Below are 14,690 nucleotides of genomic sequence, written 5' to 3'. Positions count from 1 at the left end.
GACCCCTCCTCACCCCGGCACCGGGGCTCGGTACCGCTCCAGAACCCCCCGGGACCCCTCCTCACCCCGGCACCGGGGCTCGGTACCGCTCCAGAACCCCCTGGGACCCCCCGGGACCCCTCCTCACCTCGGCACCGGGGCTCGGTACCGCTCCAGAACCCCCCGGGACCCCCGGGACCCCTCCTCACCTCGGCACCGGGGCTCGGTACTGCTCCAGAACCCCCCCAGAACCCCCCGGGACCCCCCGGGACCCCTCCTCACCCCGGCACCGGGGCTCGGTACCGCTCCAGAACTCCCCCGGGACCCCCCGGGACCCCTCCTCACCTCGGCACCGGGGCTCGGTACCGCTCCAGAACCCCCCGGGACCCCCCGGGACCCCTCCGGGACCCCCCGGGACCCCTCCGGGACCCCTCCTCACCTCGGCACCGGGGCTCGGTACCGCTCCAGAACCCCCCGGGACCCCCCGGGACCCCTCCTCACCTCGGCACCGGGGCTCGGTACCGCTCCAGAACCCCCCCGGGACCCCCCGGGACCCCTCCTCACCTCGGCACCGGGGCTGGGTACCGCTCCAGAACCCCCCGGGACCCCCCGGGACCCCCCGGGACCCCTCCTCACCTCGGCACCGGGGCTCGGTACCGCTCCAGAACCCGCCCTCGAGGCAGCGGCGCTCGGCCGAGCCCACGAGCTGCAGCCCCGGGCGGCACCGGAACCGGACCAGCCCCTCCACGGCGAACCGGGACCGCGACCCCTCCATGGACGCCCCCGGCGGCACGGCCGGGGCCGGGCAGTCACCGGCTGGGGGGAAACGGGGTGGGGTGAGAGCCCCGAAAACCCAAAAACAGCCCAAAAGCAGCCGGACCCCAAAACACCCCGAAACCAGCCCAAAAGAGCCCAAAAAAATACCCCAAAACCAGCCCAAAAGAGCCCAAAAAATACCCCAAAACCAGCCCAAAACCGCCTCAAAACCAGCCCAGAAACGACCCCAAAAACAGCCCAAAAGCAGCCAGACCCCAAAACACCCCGAAACCAGCCCAAAAGAGCCAAAAAAATACCCCAAAACCAGCCGTAAACCACCTCAAAACCAGCCCAGAAACGACCCCAAAACCAGCCCAAAACCTCTCCAAAACAGCCCAAAAAATACCCCAAAACCAGCCCAGAAACTGCACAGAAACAGTCCAAAAACAGCCCCAAACGCGGCCCAGAACACCCCAAAAGCAGCCGGAAACCCACAGCGAAATCCCCCCAAACCGGCCCAAAAAAACACCCCAAAACCACGCAGAACACCTCAAAACTATTCCGAGACCCCCCCAGGACCCCCAAACCCCCTCAGGACCCCCTCAGATCCCCCGTCCCCCCCAGGACCCTCCAAAACTCCCCCAAACCCCCCCCAAGGACCCCCCCGGACCCCCCTAAAACTCCCTCATCTCCCCCAAAACCCCCCAAAACTCCTCCCAAAGCCCCCCAAAACCCCTCCCCAACACCCCCAGGACTTCCCCGGACCCCCCCAAAACTCCCTCATCTCCCCCAAAACCCCTCCCAAATCCCCCAGGACCCCCCAGGACACCCCAGGACCACCCCAAACCTCCCAACCCCCCCCCAAAACTCCCCCAGGAGCCCTAAACCCCCCCAAAACCCCCCCAGGACCCCCCAAACCCCCCCCCCAGGACCCCCCAAACCCCCTCAAAACCCCCCAAGCCCCCCCAGGGGACCCCCCAGAACACCCCAGAACCCCCTAAAACCCCCCCAGGACCCCCCCCTTACATCCATCGTCGCAGACGGGGTCGGGCCCTTCCCAGCGCCCCCCAAACCCCCCCAAACCCCCTCAAAACCCCCCCCAGGACCCCCCAAACCCCCCCCCAGGACCCCCCAGGACCCCCCAAAACCCCCCCAGGACCCCCCAAAACCCCCCCAGGACCCCCCAAACCGCCCCCCAGGACCCCCCAGAACCCCCTCAAAACCCCCCCAGAACACCCCAAAACCCCCCCAGGACCCCCCAACCCCCCCCCCCCAGGACCCCCCAAACCCCCCCCCCCAGGACCCCCCAAACCCCCCCCCAGGACCCCCCAGGACCCCTCAAAACCCCCCAGGACCCCCGAAATTTCCCCCCAGGACCCCCCCCGTTACCTCCATCGTCGCAGACGGGGTCGGGCCCCTCCCAGCGCCCCCCGGCCCCGCAGCGCCGCTCGGGGGGCCCACGCAGGACGAATCCCCCCGCGCAACCGAAGCGCAGCACCGAGCCCGGCGGGTGCCGCGCCCCCCGCGGGAAGAACCAGCCGTGCTCGAACTCCAGCGGGCCCGGGCACCACACGGCTGGGGGGGGGCGAGAAACGGGGGGTGGGACCCCCGGACACAGCCCGGACCCCCCAAACCCACCGGGACCCCCGGACACAGCCCGGACCCCCCATGGGATCCCCAAACCCAGCCCGGACCCCCGGACACGGCCCGGGCCCCCCCAAACCCACCGGGACCCCCCCTGGGATCCCCAAACCCACCGGGACCCCCGGACACGGCCCGGGACCCCCGGACACGGCCCGGACACAGCCCGGACACGGCCCGGGACCCCCGGACACAGCCCGGACCCCCCATGGGATCCCCAAACCCACCGGGACCCCCGGACATGGCCCGGGACCCCCCCAAACCCACCGGGGACCCCCGGACACGGCCCGGGACCCCCCCAAACACAGCCCGAACCCCCGGACACGGCCCGGGACCCCCCCAAACCCACCCGGGACCCCCGGACACGGCCCGGGACCCCCCCAAACCCACCCGGGACCCCCGGACACGGTCCGGACCCCCCATGGGATCCCCAAACCCACCCGGGACCCCCGGACACAGCCCAGGACCCCCCCAAACCCACCGGGACCCCCGGACACGGCCCGGACCCCCCCAAACCCACCCGGGATCCCCAAACCCACCCGGGACCCCCAAACACAGCCGGGAACCCCCCCTGGGATCCCCAAACCCACCGGGACCCCCGGACACGGCCTGGACCCCCTATGGGATCCCCAAACCCAGCCGGGACCCCCGGACACGGCCCGGGACCCCCATGGGATCCCCAAACCCAACCGGGACCCCCGGACACGGCCCGGGACCCCCAAACCCAGCCCGGACCCCCCATGGGATCCCCAAACCCAGCCGGGACCCCCGGACACGGCCCGGGACCCCCATGGGATCCCCAAACCCAACCGGGACCCCCGGACACGGCCCGGGACCCCCAAACCCAGCCCGGACCCTCCATGGGATCCCCAAACCCAACCGGGACCCCCGGACACAGCCCGGACCCCCGGACCCCCCATGGGATCCCCAAACCCACCCGGGATCCCCAAACCCACCGGGAGCCCCGGACACAGCCCGGGACCCCCAAACCCACCCGGGACCCCCGGACACAGCCCGGGACCCCCAAACCCACCCGGGACCCCCGGACACGGCCCGGGACTCCCAAACCCACCGGGACCCCCATGGGATCCCCAAACCCACCCGGGACCCCCAAACCCACCCGGGACCCCCGGACACGGCCCGGACCCCTCCAAACCCACCCGGGACCCCCAAACCCACCCGGGATCCCGGGACACGGCCCGGGACCCCCCATGGGATCCCCAAACCCACCGGGACCCCCCAAACCCACCCGGGACCCCCGGGCACAGCCCGGACCCCCGGACACGGCCCGGGACCCCCGGACCCCCCATGGGATCCCCAAACCCAACCGGGACCCCCGGACACGGCCCGGACCCCCCATGGGATCCCCAAACCCACCGGGACCCCCGGACACAGCCCGGGACCCCCCATGGGATCCCCAAACCCACCCGGGACCCCCGGACACGGCCCGGACCCCCCAAACCCACCGGGACCCCCGGACACAGCCCGGACCCCCCATGGGATCCCCAAACCCACCGGGACCCCCAAACCCACCGGGAACCCCCGGACACAGCCCGGACCCCCCATAGGATCCCCAAACCCACCGGGACCCCCGGACACAGCCCGGACCCCCCATGGGATCCCCAAACCCACCGGGACCCCCGGACACGGCCCGGAGCCCCAAACCCACCCGGGACCCCCAAACACAGCCGGGAACCCCCCCCGGGATCCCCAAACCCCTCAGGACACCCTCCAGAGCCCCACAAACCCCTCAGGACTCCCCCCAAAATCCCCCCCAAACCCCTCAGAATCCCCTCAGAAACCCCCCCAAACCCCTCAGAAACCCCCACCCTAAAATCCCCCCAAACCCCTCAGAACCCCCCAAACCCCTCAGAACCGCCCCCCAAAATCCCGGCAAACCCCTCAGGGCCTTCCAAACCACTACGAACCACCTCAGAACCCCCAAACCCCTCAGAAACCCCCCAAACCCCTCAGAATCCCCCCCCAAACCCCTCAGAACTTCCCCCAAAATCCCGCCATACCCCTCAGGACCTCACAAACTCCTCAGAACCCCCTCAAGATCCCCCCAAACCCCTCAGGGCTCCCCCCAAAATCCCGCCAAAACCCTCAGAACCCTCGCAAACCCCTCAGAACCCCCCAAACCCCTCAGAACCCCCCAAACCCCTCAAAACCCACCCCAAACCCCCCCAAACCCCTCAGAACCCTCTCAAGACCCCCCCAAACCCCTCAGAAACCCCCCAAGCCCCTCAGAACCCCCCAAACCCCTCAGAAACCCCCTCAAAATCCCGCCAAAGCCCTCAGGGCCTTCCAAAGCCCTCAGAACCCCCTCAGGACCCCCCCAAATCCCTCAGAAACCCCCCCAAAATCCCCCAAATCCCTCAGAACTCCCCCCAAAATCCCCCCAAACCCCTCAGGACTTCCCAAACCTCTCAGAACCCCCTCAGGACCCCCGCAAACCCCTCAGAAACCCCTCAAACCCCTCAGAAACCCCCCCAAACCCCTCAGATCCCCCCCCAAAATCCCCCCCCCGAGCCCCCAAACCCCCCCGAACGCCCCCAAAATCCCCCCAAACCCCTCAGAAACCCCCATCGAAATCCCGCCAAACCCCTCAGGACCCCCGCAAACCCCTCAGAACCCCCCCAAATCCCCCAAATCCCTCAGAACCGCCCCCCAAAATCCCGCCAAACCCCTCAGGACCTTCCAAACCACTACGAACCCCCTCAGGACCCCCCCCAAACCCCTCAGGACCCCCGCAAAACCCCCCCAAACCCCTCAGAAACCCCCGCAAACCCCTCAGAACTGCCCCCAAAATCCTCCTAAACCCCTCAGAAACCCCTCAAGACCCCTCAGGACCTCCCCCCAAAATCCCGCCAAACTCCTCAGGACCTCCCAAACCCCTCAGGACCCCCCCCCCAAATCCCTCAGAACCCCCTTAAGAGCCCCCCCAAACCCCTCAGAAACCCCCCAAACCCCTCAGAACCCCCTCAGAACCCCCCCAAACCCCTCAGAACCTCCCCTCAAAATCCCGCCAAACCCCTCAGGACCCCCCCAAACCCCTCAGGACCCCCCCAAACCCCTCAGGGCTCCCCCCAAAATCCTCCCAAACCCCTCAAAACCCACCCCAAACCCCCCCGAACGCCCCCAAACCCCCCCAAACCCCCCGAGCCCCCGCACCCCCCAATCCCCCCCAGCCCACCTTGGCAGCGCGGGGGTCCCGCCGCGCCCCCGGGCAGGGGCTCCCAGGCCCCGGCGGGGCCGCAGCGGCGCAGCGCGGTGGGCGCGGGGGCGGTGCCGGGGGGGCAGCGGTACAGCAGCACCTCCCCCCCCGCCCGCAGCTCCCCGCGACCCCCCGAAATGGGCGCCAGGGAGGGGTCGCAGCGCGGGGGGGGCTCCGAGGGAGGGGGCGGCTCCGAGGGGGCGCCTGGGGGGGAGAGGGGGAGGGGGGGTTGGGGGGGGGTCACTGTGGGGCTTTGGGGGGGTTTTGGGGGTCCCTGGGGGGGTCTGGGGGCTTTGGGGTGTGGGGGGGGTCTCAGGGGGTCCTTGTGGGGGGGTCTGGGGGGCTTTGGGGGGGTTTTGGGGGGCAGGTGGGGGGGTCTGGGGGCTTTAATGGGGTTTTGGGGACTTTGGGGGGGGGTTTGGGGATCCCTGGGGGGGGGTGTGGGGGCTTTGGGGGGGTTTTGGGGGTCCCTGTGGGGGTGGGGGTCTGGGGGGTCTGGGGTCTTTGAGGGGGGGTTTTGGGGGGCAGGTGGGGGGTCTGGGGGGTTTTCGGGGGCAGGTGGGGGGGGTTGGGGGGATCCCTGGGGGTCCCTGGGGGGGGTCTGGGGGGTTTGGGGGGGCTTTGGGTGGGTCTGGGGGCTTTGGGGGGGATTTTGGGGGGCGGGTGGGGGGGTCTGGGGGTGTCCCTGGGGTTCCCTGGGGGGGGTCTGGGGGCTTTGGGGGGGTCTGGGGGTGTCCCTGGGGGTCCCTGTGGGGGGATCTGGGGGCTTTGAGGGGTCCCTGGGGGGGGGTCTGGGGGCTTTGGGGGGGGTCTGGGGGCTTTGGGGGGTATTGGGGGTCCTTGTGGGGGGGTCTGGGGGGCTTTGGGGGGGTTTTGGGGGTCCCTGTGGGGGTGGGGGTCTGGGGGGTCTGGGGGCTTTGGAGGGGTCTAAAGGGGTCCTTATGGTGGGGGTCTGGGGGATTTGGGGGAGTTTTGGGGGTCCCTGTGGGGGTGGGGGTCTGGGGGTTTTGGGGGGGGTCTGGGGGGGGGTCTGGGGGCTTTGGGGTGTGGGGGGGGTCTCAGGGGGTCCTTGTGGGGGGGTCTGGGGGGCTTTGGGGGGGTTTTGGGGGGCAGGTGGGGGGGTCTGGGGGCTTTAATGGGGTTTTGGGGACTTTGGGGGGGGGTTTGGGGATCCCTGGGGGGGGGTGTGGGGGCTTTGGGGGGGTTTTGGGGGTCCCTGTGGGGGTGGGGGTCTGGGGGGTCTGGGGTCTTTGAGGGGGGGTTTTGGGGGGCAGGTGGGGGGTCTGGGGGGTTTTCGGGGGCAGGTGGGGGGGTTGGGGGGATCCCTGGGGGTCCCTGGGGGGGGTCTGGGGGGTTTGGGGGGGCTTTGGGTGGGTCTGGGGGCTTTGGGGGGGATTTTGGGGGGCGGGTGGGGGGGTCTGGGGGTGTCCCTGGGGTTCCCTGGGGGGGGTCTGGGGGATTTGGGTGTGGGGGGGGTCTCAGGGGGTCCTTGTGGGGGCTTTGGGGGGGCTTTGGGGGGGGGTCTGGGGGCTTTGGGGGGGGTCTGGGGGCTTTGGGGAGGTTTTGGGGGTCCCTGTGGGTCCCTGTGGGGGGGTCTGGGGGCTTTGGGGGGGTTTTGGGGGCTTTGAGGGGGGGTTTTGGGGGCAGGTGGGGGGGTCTGGGGGTGTCCCTGGGGGTCCCTGTGGGGGGGTCTGGGGGCTTTGGGGGGGTTTTGGGGGGCAGGTGGGGGGGTCTGGGGGTGTCCCTGGAGGTTCCTGTGGGGGGGTCTGGGGGCTTTGGGGGGGTTTTGGGGGTCCCTGTCGGGGGTGGGAGTCTGGGGGGTCTGGGGGCTTTGGGGGGGTTTTGGGGGCTTTGAGGGGGGGTTTTGGGGGCAGGTGGGGGGGTCTGGGGGTGTCCCTGGGGCTCCCTGGGGGGGGGTCTGGGGGGATCTCAGGAGGTCTGGGGGGTTTGGGGTGTGTGGGCGGGTCCCTGGGGGTCCTTGTGGGGGGGTCTGGGGGATTTGGGGGATCCCTGGGGGGGGTCTGGGGGCTTTGGGGTGGGGGGGGGTCTCAGGGGGTCCTTGTGGGGGGGTCTGGGGGCTTTGGGGGGTTTTGGGGGGGCAGGTGGGGGGGTCTGGGGTGTCTAAGGGGTCCCTGGGGGGGGTCTGGGGGCTTTGGGGTGTGTGGGCGGGTCCCTGGGGGTCCTTGTGGGGGGGTCTGGGGGATTTGGGGGATCCCTGGGGGGGGGTCTGGGGGCTTTGGGGGGGTTTTGGGGGGCAGGTGGGGGGGTCTGGGGGTGTCCCTGGGGGTCCCTGTGGGGGGGTCTGGGGGGGTCTAAGGGGTCCCTGTGGGGGGGTCTGAGGGCTTTGGGGGCTGGGGGGGGGGTCTCAGGGGGTCCTTGTGGGGGGGTCTGGGGCTTTGGGGGGGTCTGGGAGGTTTGGGGGGGTTTTGGGGGTCCCTGGGGGTGGGTCTGGGGGCTTTGGGGGGGGTCAGGGGGTCCCTGGGGGGGGGTTTGAGTCCCTGAGGGGATTTGGGGTCCCTGAGGGGATTATTTGGGGTCCCTGAGGGGGGATTTGGGGTCCCTGAGGAGGATTTGGAGTCCCTGGGGAGGATTTGGGGTCCCTGAGGGGGGATTTGGGGTCCCTGAGGAGGATTTGGGGTCCCTGGGGAGGATTTGGGGTCCCTGAGGGGATTTGGGGTCCCTGAGGGGGATTTGGGGTCCCTGAGGGAATTATTTGGGGTCCCTGAGGGGATTTGGGGTCCCTGAGGGGATTTGGGGTCCCTGGGGGGGTCCCGGGGGTCTCTGGGGAGGATTTGGGGTCCCGGGGGTCTCTCACTGACCGCGGGCCGGGGGCAGCAGCAGCAGCAGCCCCAGGACAGCTCCGGCCATGGCCGAAGGTCCGAGTGTCCGAGTGTCCATCCCGCGTGTCCCTGTCCCCTCTCTGTCCCTCTGTCCCTCTGTCCCTCTGTCTGTCCCTCTGTCCCTCTGTCTGTCCCCTCTCTGTCCCTCTGTCTGTCCCTCTGTCCCCTCTCTGTCCCTCTGTCCCTCTGTCCCCTCTCTGTCTCTGTCCCTCTGTCCCCTCTCTGTCCCTCTGTCCGTCCCTCTGTCCCCTCTCTGTCCCTCTGTCCCCTCTCTGTCCCTCTGTCCCCTCTCTGTCCCTCTGTCTGTCCCTCTGTCCCCGTGTCCGGGGGGGTCACAACCCCTCCCCTCCCCCCCCCCCCCCGTCACTTCCCGGACACCGCGGGGGGGGCGGGGAGGGGTCAAAGGTCGGGGCCGTGACCGAGGGGACAGAGGGACAGAGGGACAGAGGGACAGAGGGACAGAGGGACAGAGGGACAGGGGGACAGAGGGACAGACAGAGGGACAGAGGGACAGAGGGACAGACCGAGGGACAGACAGAGGGACAGCGGGACCCGCGGGGGGGTGGCCGAAAGCGCCTTAAGTGTCCAAAAATGGCTTTAATGGCCCCAAAAATGTCCTAAATGTGCTCCAAAATGGCTTTTATGGCCCCAAAAATGTCCCAAATGTGCCCAAAACTGGCTTTAATGTACCTAAAAATTTCTTTAATGGCCCCAAAAATGGCTTTAATGGCTCCAAAAATGTCCTAAATGTGCCTAAAAATGGTTTTAATGGCCCCAAAAATGTCCCAAGTGTGCCCAAAAATGGCTTTAACGGCCCCAAAAATGTCCTAAATGTGCCCCAAAATGGCTTTAACAGCCCCAAAAATGTCCCAAATGTTCCTAAAAATGTCCCAAATGTGCCTAAAAATGGCTTTAATGTACCTAAAAATGCCTTAAATGTGACACGGGGACGGTGACACGGGGACGGTGACACGGCGATGGTGACACGGGCACAGTGACACGGGGACAGTGACACGGCGATGGCGATGGTGGCACTGCGGTGGCGACACGGGGACGGTGACACGGCGATGGTGGCACTGCGATGGTGACACGGCGATGGTGACACGGGGACGGTGACACGGGGACGGTGACATGGGGACAGTGCCACGGCGATGGCGATGGTGGCACTGCGATGGTGACACGGGGACAGTGACACGGGGATGGCGACATGGCAATGGTGACACGGCGATGGTGACACGGCGATGGTGGCACTGCGGTGGTGGCACTGCGATGGTGCCACGGCGACATCGGCGGCGCTACAGCGGCTCCCGCAGCTCCTCCGAGTGTCCCCAACCTGCGGAGGGGACACGGAGAGGGACAGCGCTGGACACGGAGTCCCCAAATGTCCCCTCCCCGTGTCGCCGTGTCGCCGTGTCCCCTCACCGCGGCTGGCGCTGTCCTCGCTGTCCCCGGACGTGTCGCGGCTGCCGCTGTCCCCAAGGGCCGCCACCCTCGGCCACTCCTGCCGGGGGGGGTGGCCCTGGGGACGTGTCCCCTCCCCTTGGGGACCTGTCCCCTGTGCCGGGGGAGGTGGCAGCGGCCACTGGGGATGTGTCCCCTCCCCCTGGGGACCTGTCCCCGCTGTCCCCTGTCCCGGGACAGGCGGGAGTGGCGCTTGGGGACCTGTCCCCTCCCCTCGGGGACCTGTCCCCGCTGTCCCCTCCCCTTGGGGACGTGGCCCCTGTGCCGGGGGAGGTGGCAGCGGCCACTGGGGACGTGTCCCCTCCTCCTGGGGACCTGTCCCCGCTGTCCCCTGTCCCGGGACAGGCGGGAGTGGCGCTTGGGGACCTGTCCCCTCCCCTTGGGGACGTGTCCCCTGTCCCGGGACAGGCGGGAGTGGCACTTGGGGACCTGTCCCCTCCCCTTGGGGACCTGTCCCCGCTGTCCCCTGTCCCTGGGGCCGTGTCCCCGCTGTCGCCTCCCCTCGGGGATGTCCCCAAGGTCCCCGCGGCCGGAGCCACGTCCCCAAGGCCTGGAGCCACGTCCCCGCGAGTCCCCACGGTGTCCCCGCGTGTCCCCACGGTGTCCCCGCGTGTCCCCAAGGCTCGGGGACAGGGAGGGGCGCGGCGGGCCCTGGGGGAGGGGAGGGGACAAGGATGGGGACAGCGACAGCGACACCGCGGGCCGGTGTCCCCACGGTGTCCCCACGGTGTCCCCACGGTGTCCCCGATGTCCCATTGTCCCCCCCTTTATCCAAATGTCCCCAAATGTCCCCAAATGTCCCCAAATATCCCTCAGTGTCCCCCCATCCCCAATGTCCCCAAATGTCCCCAATGTCCCCAATGTCCCATTGTCCCCCCTTTTATCCAAATGTCCCCAAATGTCCCCAATGTCCCATTGTCCCCCCTTTATCCAAATGTCCCCAATGTCCCAAAATGCCCCCAAGTGTCCCCAAATGTCCCCAAATGTCCCCAATGTCCCCAAATATCCGTCAGTGTCCCCCCATCCCCAATGTCCCCAAATGTCCCCAAATGTCCCCAATGTCCCATTGTCCCCCCTTTATCCAAATGTCCCCAAATGTCCCTCAGTGTCCCCCCATCCCCAATGTCCCCAAATGTCCCCAAATGTCCCCAAATGTCCCTAAATATCCCTCAGTGTCCCCCCATCCCCAATGTCCACAAATGTCCCCAAATGTCCCCAAACGTCCCCAATGTCCCATTGTCCCCCCTTTATCCAAATGTCCCCAAATGTCTCCAAATGTCCTTCAGTGTCCCCCCATCCCCAATGTCCCCAAATGTCCCCAAATCCCCCCATGTCCCCGCTGTCCCCTCACCCCCCAGCAGCAGCAGCAGCGTCCCCAGGGCCACCGCCAGTGTCCCCATTGTCACCTCCATGGCGCTGCCACCCCCCCCCCCCTCTGTCCCCAATTTAAGGTCTCGGGGACAGGGACGTCCCCTGGGAGGGGACCGGGGGTGGCCGAGCCCCGGGGCGGGGACAGGGCTGTCCCCAAGGGGGGACAAGGGCAGCCGAGTGTCCCCAAGGGTCCCCAGTGTCCCCAAGGGTCCCCAGTGTCCCCAACCCCTCCCCAGTGTCCCCAACCCCTCCCTGGTGTCCCCAAGGGTCCCCAGTGTCCCCAACCCCTCCCCGGTGTCCCCAACCCCTCCCCGGTGTCCCCAACCCCTCCCGGGTGTCCCCGAGCCCCCCTCAGGTGTCCCCAACGCCTCCAGGTGTCCCCCGCCCCCCGTGGTGGCACCTTGGGGACAATGGGCCATTGTCCGCAGCCACTGCCCTTGACCAGGTGACAAAGCCGGGCTGGCACCGCAATGTCCCAAATGTCCCCAATGTGTCCCCAATGTCCCCAATGTCCAAATGTGTCCCCAATGTCCCAAATGTGTCCCCAATGTGTCCCCAATGTCCCCAATGTCCCCAATGTCCAAATGTGTCTCCAATGTCCCCAATGTCCCCAATGTCCCAAATGTGTCCCCAATGTCCCCAATGTCCCCCCAATGTCCCCAATGTCCCCCCAATGTCCCCCCAATGTCCCCAATGTCCCCAATGTCCCAAATGTGTCCCCAATGTCCCAAATGTGTCCCCAATGTCCCCAATGTCCCCAAGGTGGGGACAGGCCAGGACTTGTCCCTGTCACTACCCAGGGTGGCCCCAAAAATGGGAAAAATTGAAATTTTGGGGGGATTTTGGGGGAAATTGGGGGAATTTTGGGATAATTTTGGTGAAATTTTGGGGGGATTTGGGGGAATTTGGGAAAATTTTTCAGAATTTGGGGATTTTGGGGGAATTTGGGGGAATTTGGGGAGGATTTTGGTGAAATTTTGGGGATTTTGGGGGGATTTTGGGGGAAATTTCCAGAATTTGGGGATTTTGGGGGAATTTGGGGGAATTTTGGGATGATTTTGGTGAAATTTTGGGGGAAATTCGGGGAATTTGGTGGTTTGAGGGGAATTTTGTGGAATTTTGGGAAATTTGGGCATTTTCGGGGTCTCTCAAAGGCTCACGGGAAGGTCACGGAGACTTTTGGGGATGATTTAATCGGATTTATTGAAATTTTGGGGGGATTTTGGGGGATTTTGGGGGGTTTTGGCTCACGGGAAAGACTCAAACACCTTTGGGGTGATTGAATGGGATTTATTGGAATTTTGGGGGGATTTTGGGGGGATTTTGGGGGATTTTGGGGGTTTTGGCTCACGGGAAAGACTCAAACACCTTTGAGGATGTTGAATGGGATTTATTGGAATTTTGGGGGATTTTGGGGGGATTTTGGGGGATTTTGGGGGGTTTTGGCTCACGGGAAGGCCTCGGGGGGCGGCACCGCCATCGCGGCCGAGCTGATGATGAAAACTTTGACGTAGTGCACGGCCTGGGGGGGGGGAGGGGGAGGGTCTCAGAGCCCCCCGGGACCCCCCAAAATCCGGGAACCCCCCCCAGGTGCGTTTTTTACCCCCCCAGGTGAGTTTTACCCCCTCCCCAGATGATTTTTTGCCCCCCAGGTGAGTTTTACCCCCCCCCAGGTGATTTTTTACCCCCCCAGGTAATTTTTACCCTCCCCAGGTGATTTTTACCCCTCCCCAGGTAATTTTTACCCCCCAGGTGAGTTTTAACCCCTCCCCAGGTGAGTTTTTAACCCCCCCCAGGTGAGTTTTTTACCCCCCCAGGTGAGTTTTACCCCCCCCCCAGGTGATTTTTGCCCCCCCCAGGTGAGTTTTTTCCCGCCCCAGGTAATTTTTACCCTCCCCAGGTGGTTTTTACCCCCTCCCCAGGTGAGTTTTACCCCCTCCCAGGTGAAATTTTCCCCCCCAGGTGTGTTTTCTTCTCCCCCAGGTGAGTTTTACCCCCTCCCCAGGTAATTTTTCCCCCCCCCAGGTAATTTTTACCCCTCCCCAGGTAATTTTTACCCCCTCAGGTAATTTTTACCCCTCCCCAGGTGATTTTTTCCCCCCCAGGTGAGTTTTACCCCCTCCCCAGGTAATTTTTCCCCCCCCCAGGTGTGTTTTTCCCCCCCCATGTAATTTTTTCCCCCCCCAGGTAATTTTTCCCCCCCCAGGTAATTTTTACCCTCCCCAGGTGATTTCCCCCCCGTACCGCGCAGAGCCCGGCCAGCAGCAGGAGCACGAGCAGGAGGCAGAGGAGGGCGAGGAAGAGGAGGGGGCAGCCGGGGGGGGGCGTCTGGGGGGCGCCTGAGGGGGCGGGGCCAAAAAGGGGCGTGGTCAGAGCGGGACACGCCCACCGCGCCACGCCCTATCAAGCCCCGCCTCCTGAGCGCAGACCACGCCCCTTCCAGCCCCGCCCCTTCAGGCCCCGCCCCTCACCTGCCCCGCCCCCTCGCGGCGCGTCCTCAGTGACGTCATCGCTGACGTCATCGCCGGCGTCGTGGCGGCGGCTGAAGGGGGCGGAGCCCAGCAGCGGTTTCTCCGCCCCCTGGGCGACGTCATCCGTGACGTCATCGCTGACGTCATCGTCAGGGTCCGGGGGGCAGCCCAAGGGCAGGAAGGGCGTGATGTCATCGTCGGCGGTGACGTCATCGTCGGCGGTGATGTCATCGTCGGCGGTGACGTCATCATTGGCGGTGACGTCATCGACGAGGTCGTCCCAGGCGGCGTCGAGGCCCCCGGTGACGTCACCCGCCAGGGAGGAAGTGACGTCATCGGCGGCAGTGACGTCATCGGCGGGGAGGAGCCCCAGGCCGGGGAAGGTGACGTCATCATCGTCGTCCTCGGTGACGTCATCGGCGAGGTCACCCCCGTGGATGACGTCATCGAGACGACGCACGCCAGGGATGACGTCATCGGTGACGTCATCCCCGGGAAGAGGAGGGGCGCGGCAGACGGTGATGACATCACTGATGCCAGCGCAGTCGATGACGTCATTGCCCGGTGTGACGTCATCGTCCCCGGGCAGCGGCGCTGTGATGTCACCCCAGCTGATGACGTCACAGGGGAAGCCATGCTTGATGATGTCATCAGTTACGTCGGGGGTTATGACGTCACCTGTGGTGATGACGTCATCGGTGACGTCATCCAGGTCCCGCGGGAAGTCGCTCTTGGCTGTGACGTCACCGGCGAGGTCAGGGCCGATGATGACGTCATCAAGGAGGTCACGCCCAGAGGCAACGACGTCACCGATGACGTCACTCCTCGAGGCACTGACGTCATCGGCGGCGCCACTCGCGGGGCGGGGGGCGATGACGTCACCGGCGGCAATGACGTCACCGGCGGGAACTTCCTCCGGGACAGAGGAAGTGACGTCATCGCCGCCGGTGACAT

At 66.5% G+C, this 14,690-nt stretch overlaps 1 protein-coding gene and 1 long non-coding RNA gene across 2 annotated transcripts in view; both read right to left on the bottom strand.

Moving 5' to 3' along the window:
- CFB (complement factor B) overlaps positions 1–8,566 on the bottom strand; it is a 30,965-nt gene extending 22,399 nt beyond the window's left edge. The window contains exons 1-4 of the mRNA XM_072921015.1: positions 8,413–8,566; positions 5,573–5,797; positions 2,125–2,310; positions 616–795 (exon numbers count right to left, since the gene is read on the bottom strand). Of these exons, the coding sequence (XP_072777116.1) occupies positions 616–795; positions 2,125–2,310; positions 5,573–5,797; positions 8,413–8,491 (670 nt within the window). The 5' untranslated portion in view covers positions 8,492–8,566. The remainder of the gene's footprint in view (positions 1–615; positions 796–2,124; positions 2,311–5,572; positions 5,798–8,412) is intronic.
- Positions 8,567–9,668: 1,102 nt separating this feature from the next.
- LOC140681385 (uncharacterized) lies at positions 9,669–11,311 on the bottom strand. The gene is made up of 4 exons (XR_012052554.1): positions 11,246–11,311; positions 10,147–10,545; positions 9,856–10,116; positions 9,669–9,766 (listed from the first exon to the last, which is right to left on the bottom strand). It is a non-coding gene; the product is annotated as an uncharacterized lncRNA (long non-coding RNA).
- Positions 11,312–14,690: the final 3,379 nt, after the last annotated feature.

Source organism: Taeniopygia guttata, chromosome 35 (assembly GCF_048771995.1).
Source record: "Taeniopygia guttata chromosome 35, bTaeGut7.mat, whole genome shotgun sequence".
NCBI lineage: Eukaryota > Metazoa > Chordata > Aves > Passeriformes > Estrildidae > Taeniopygia > Taeniopygia guttata.
This window is presented reverse-complemented; position numbering and strand designations above follow the sequence as displayed.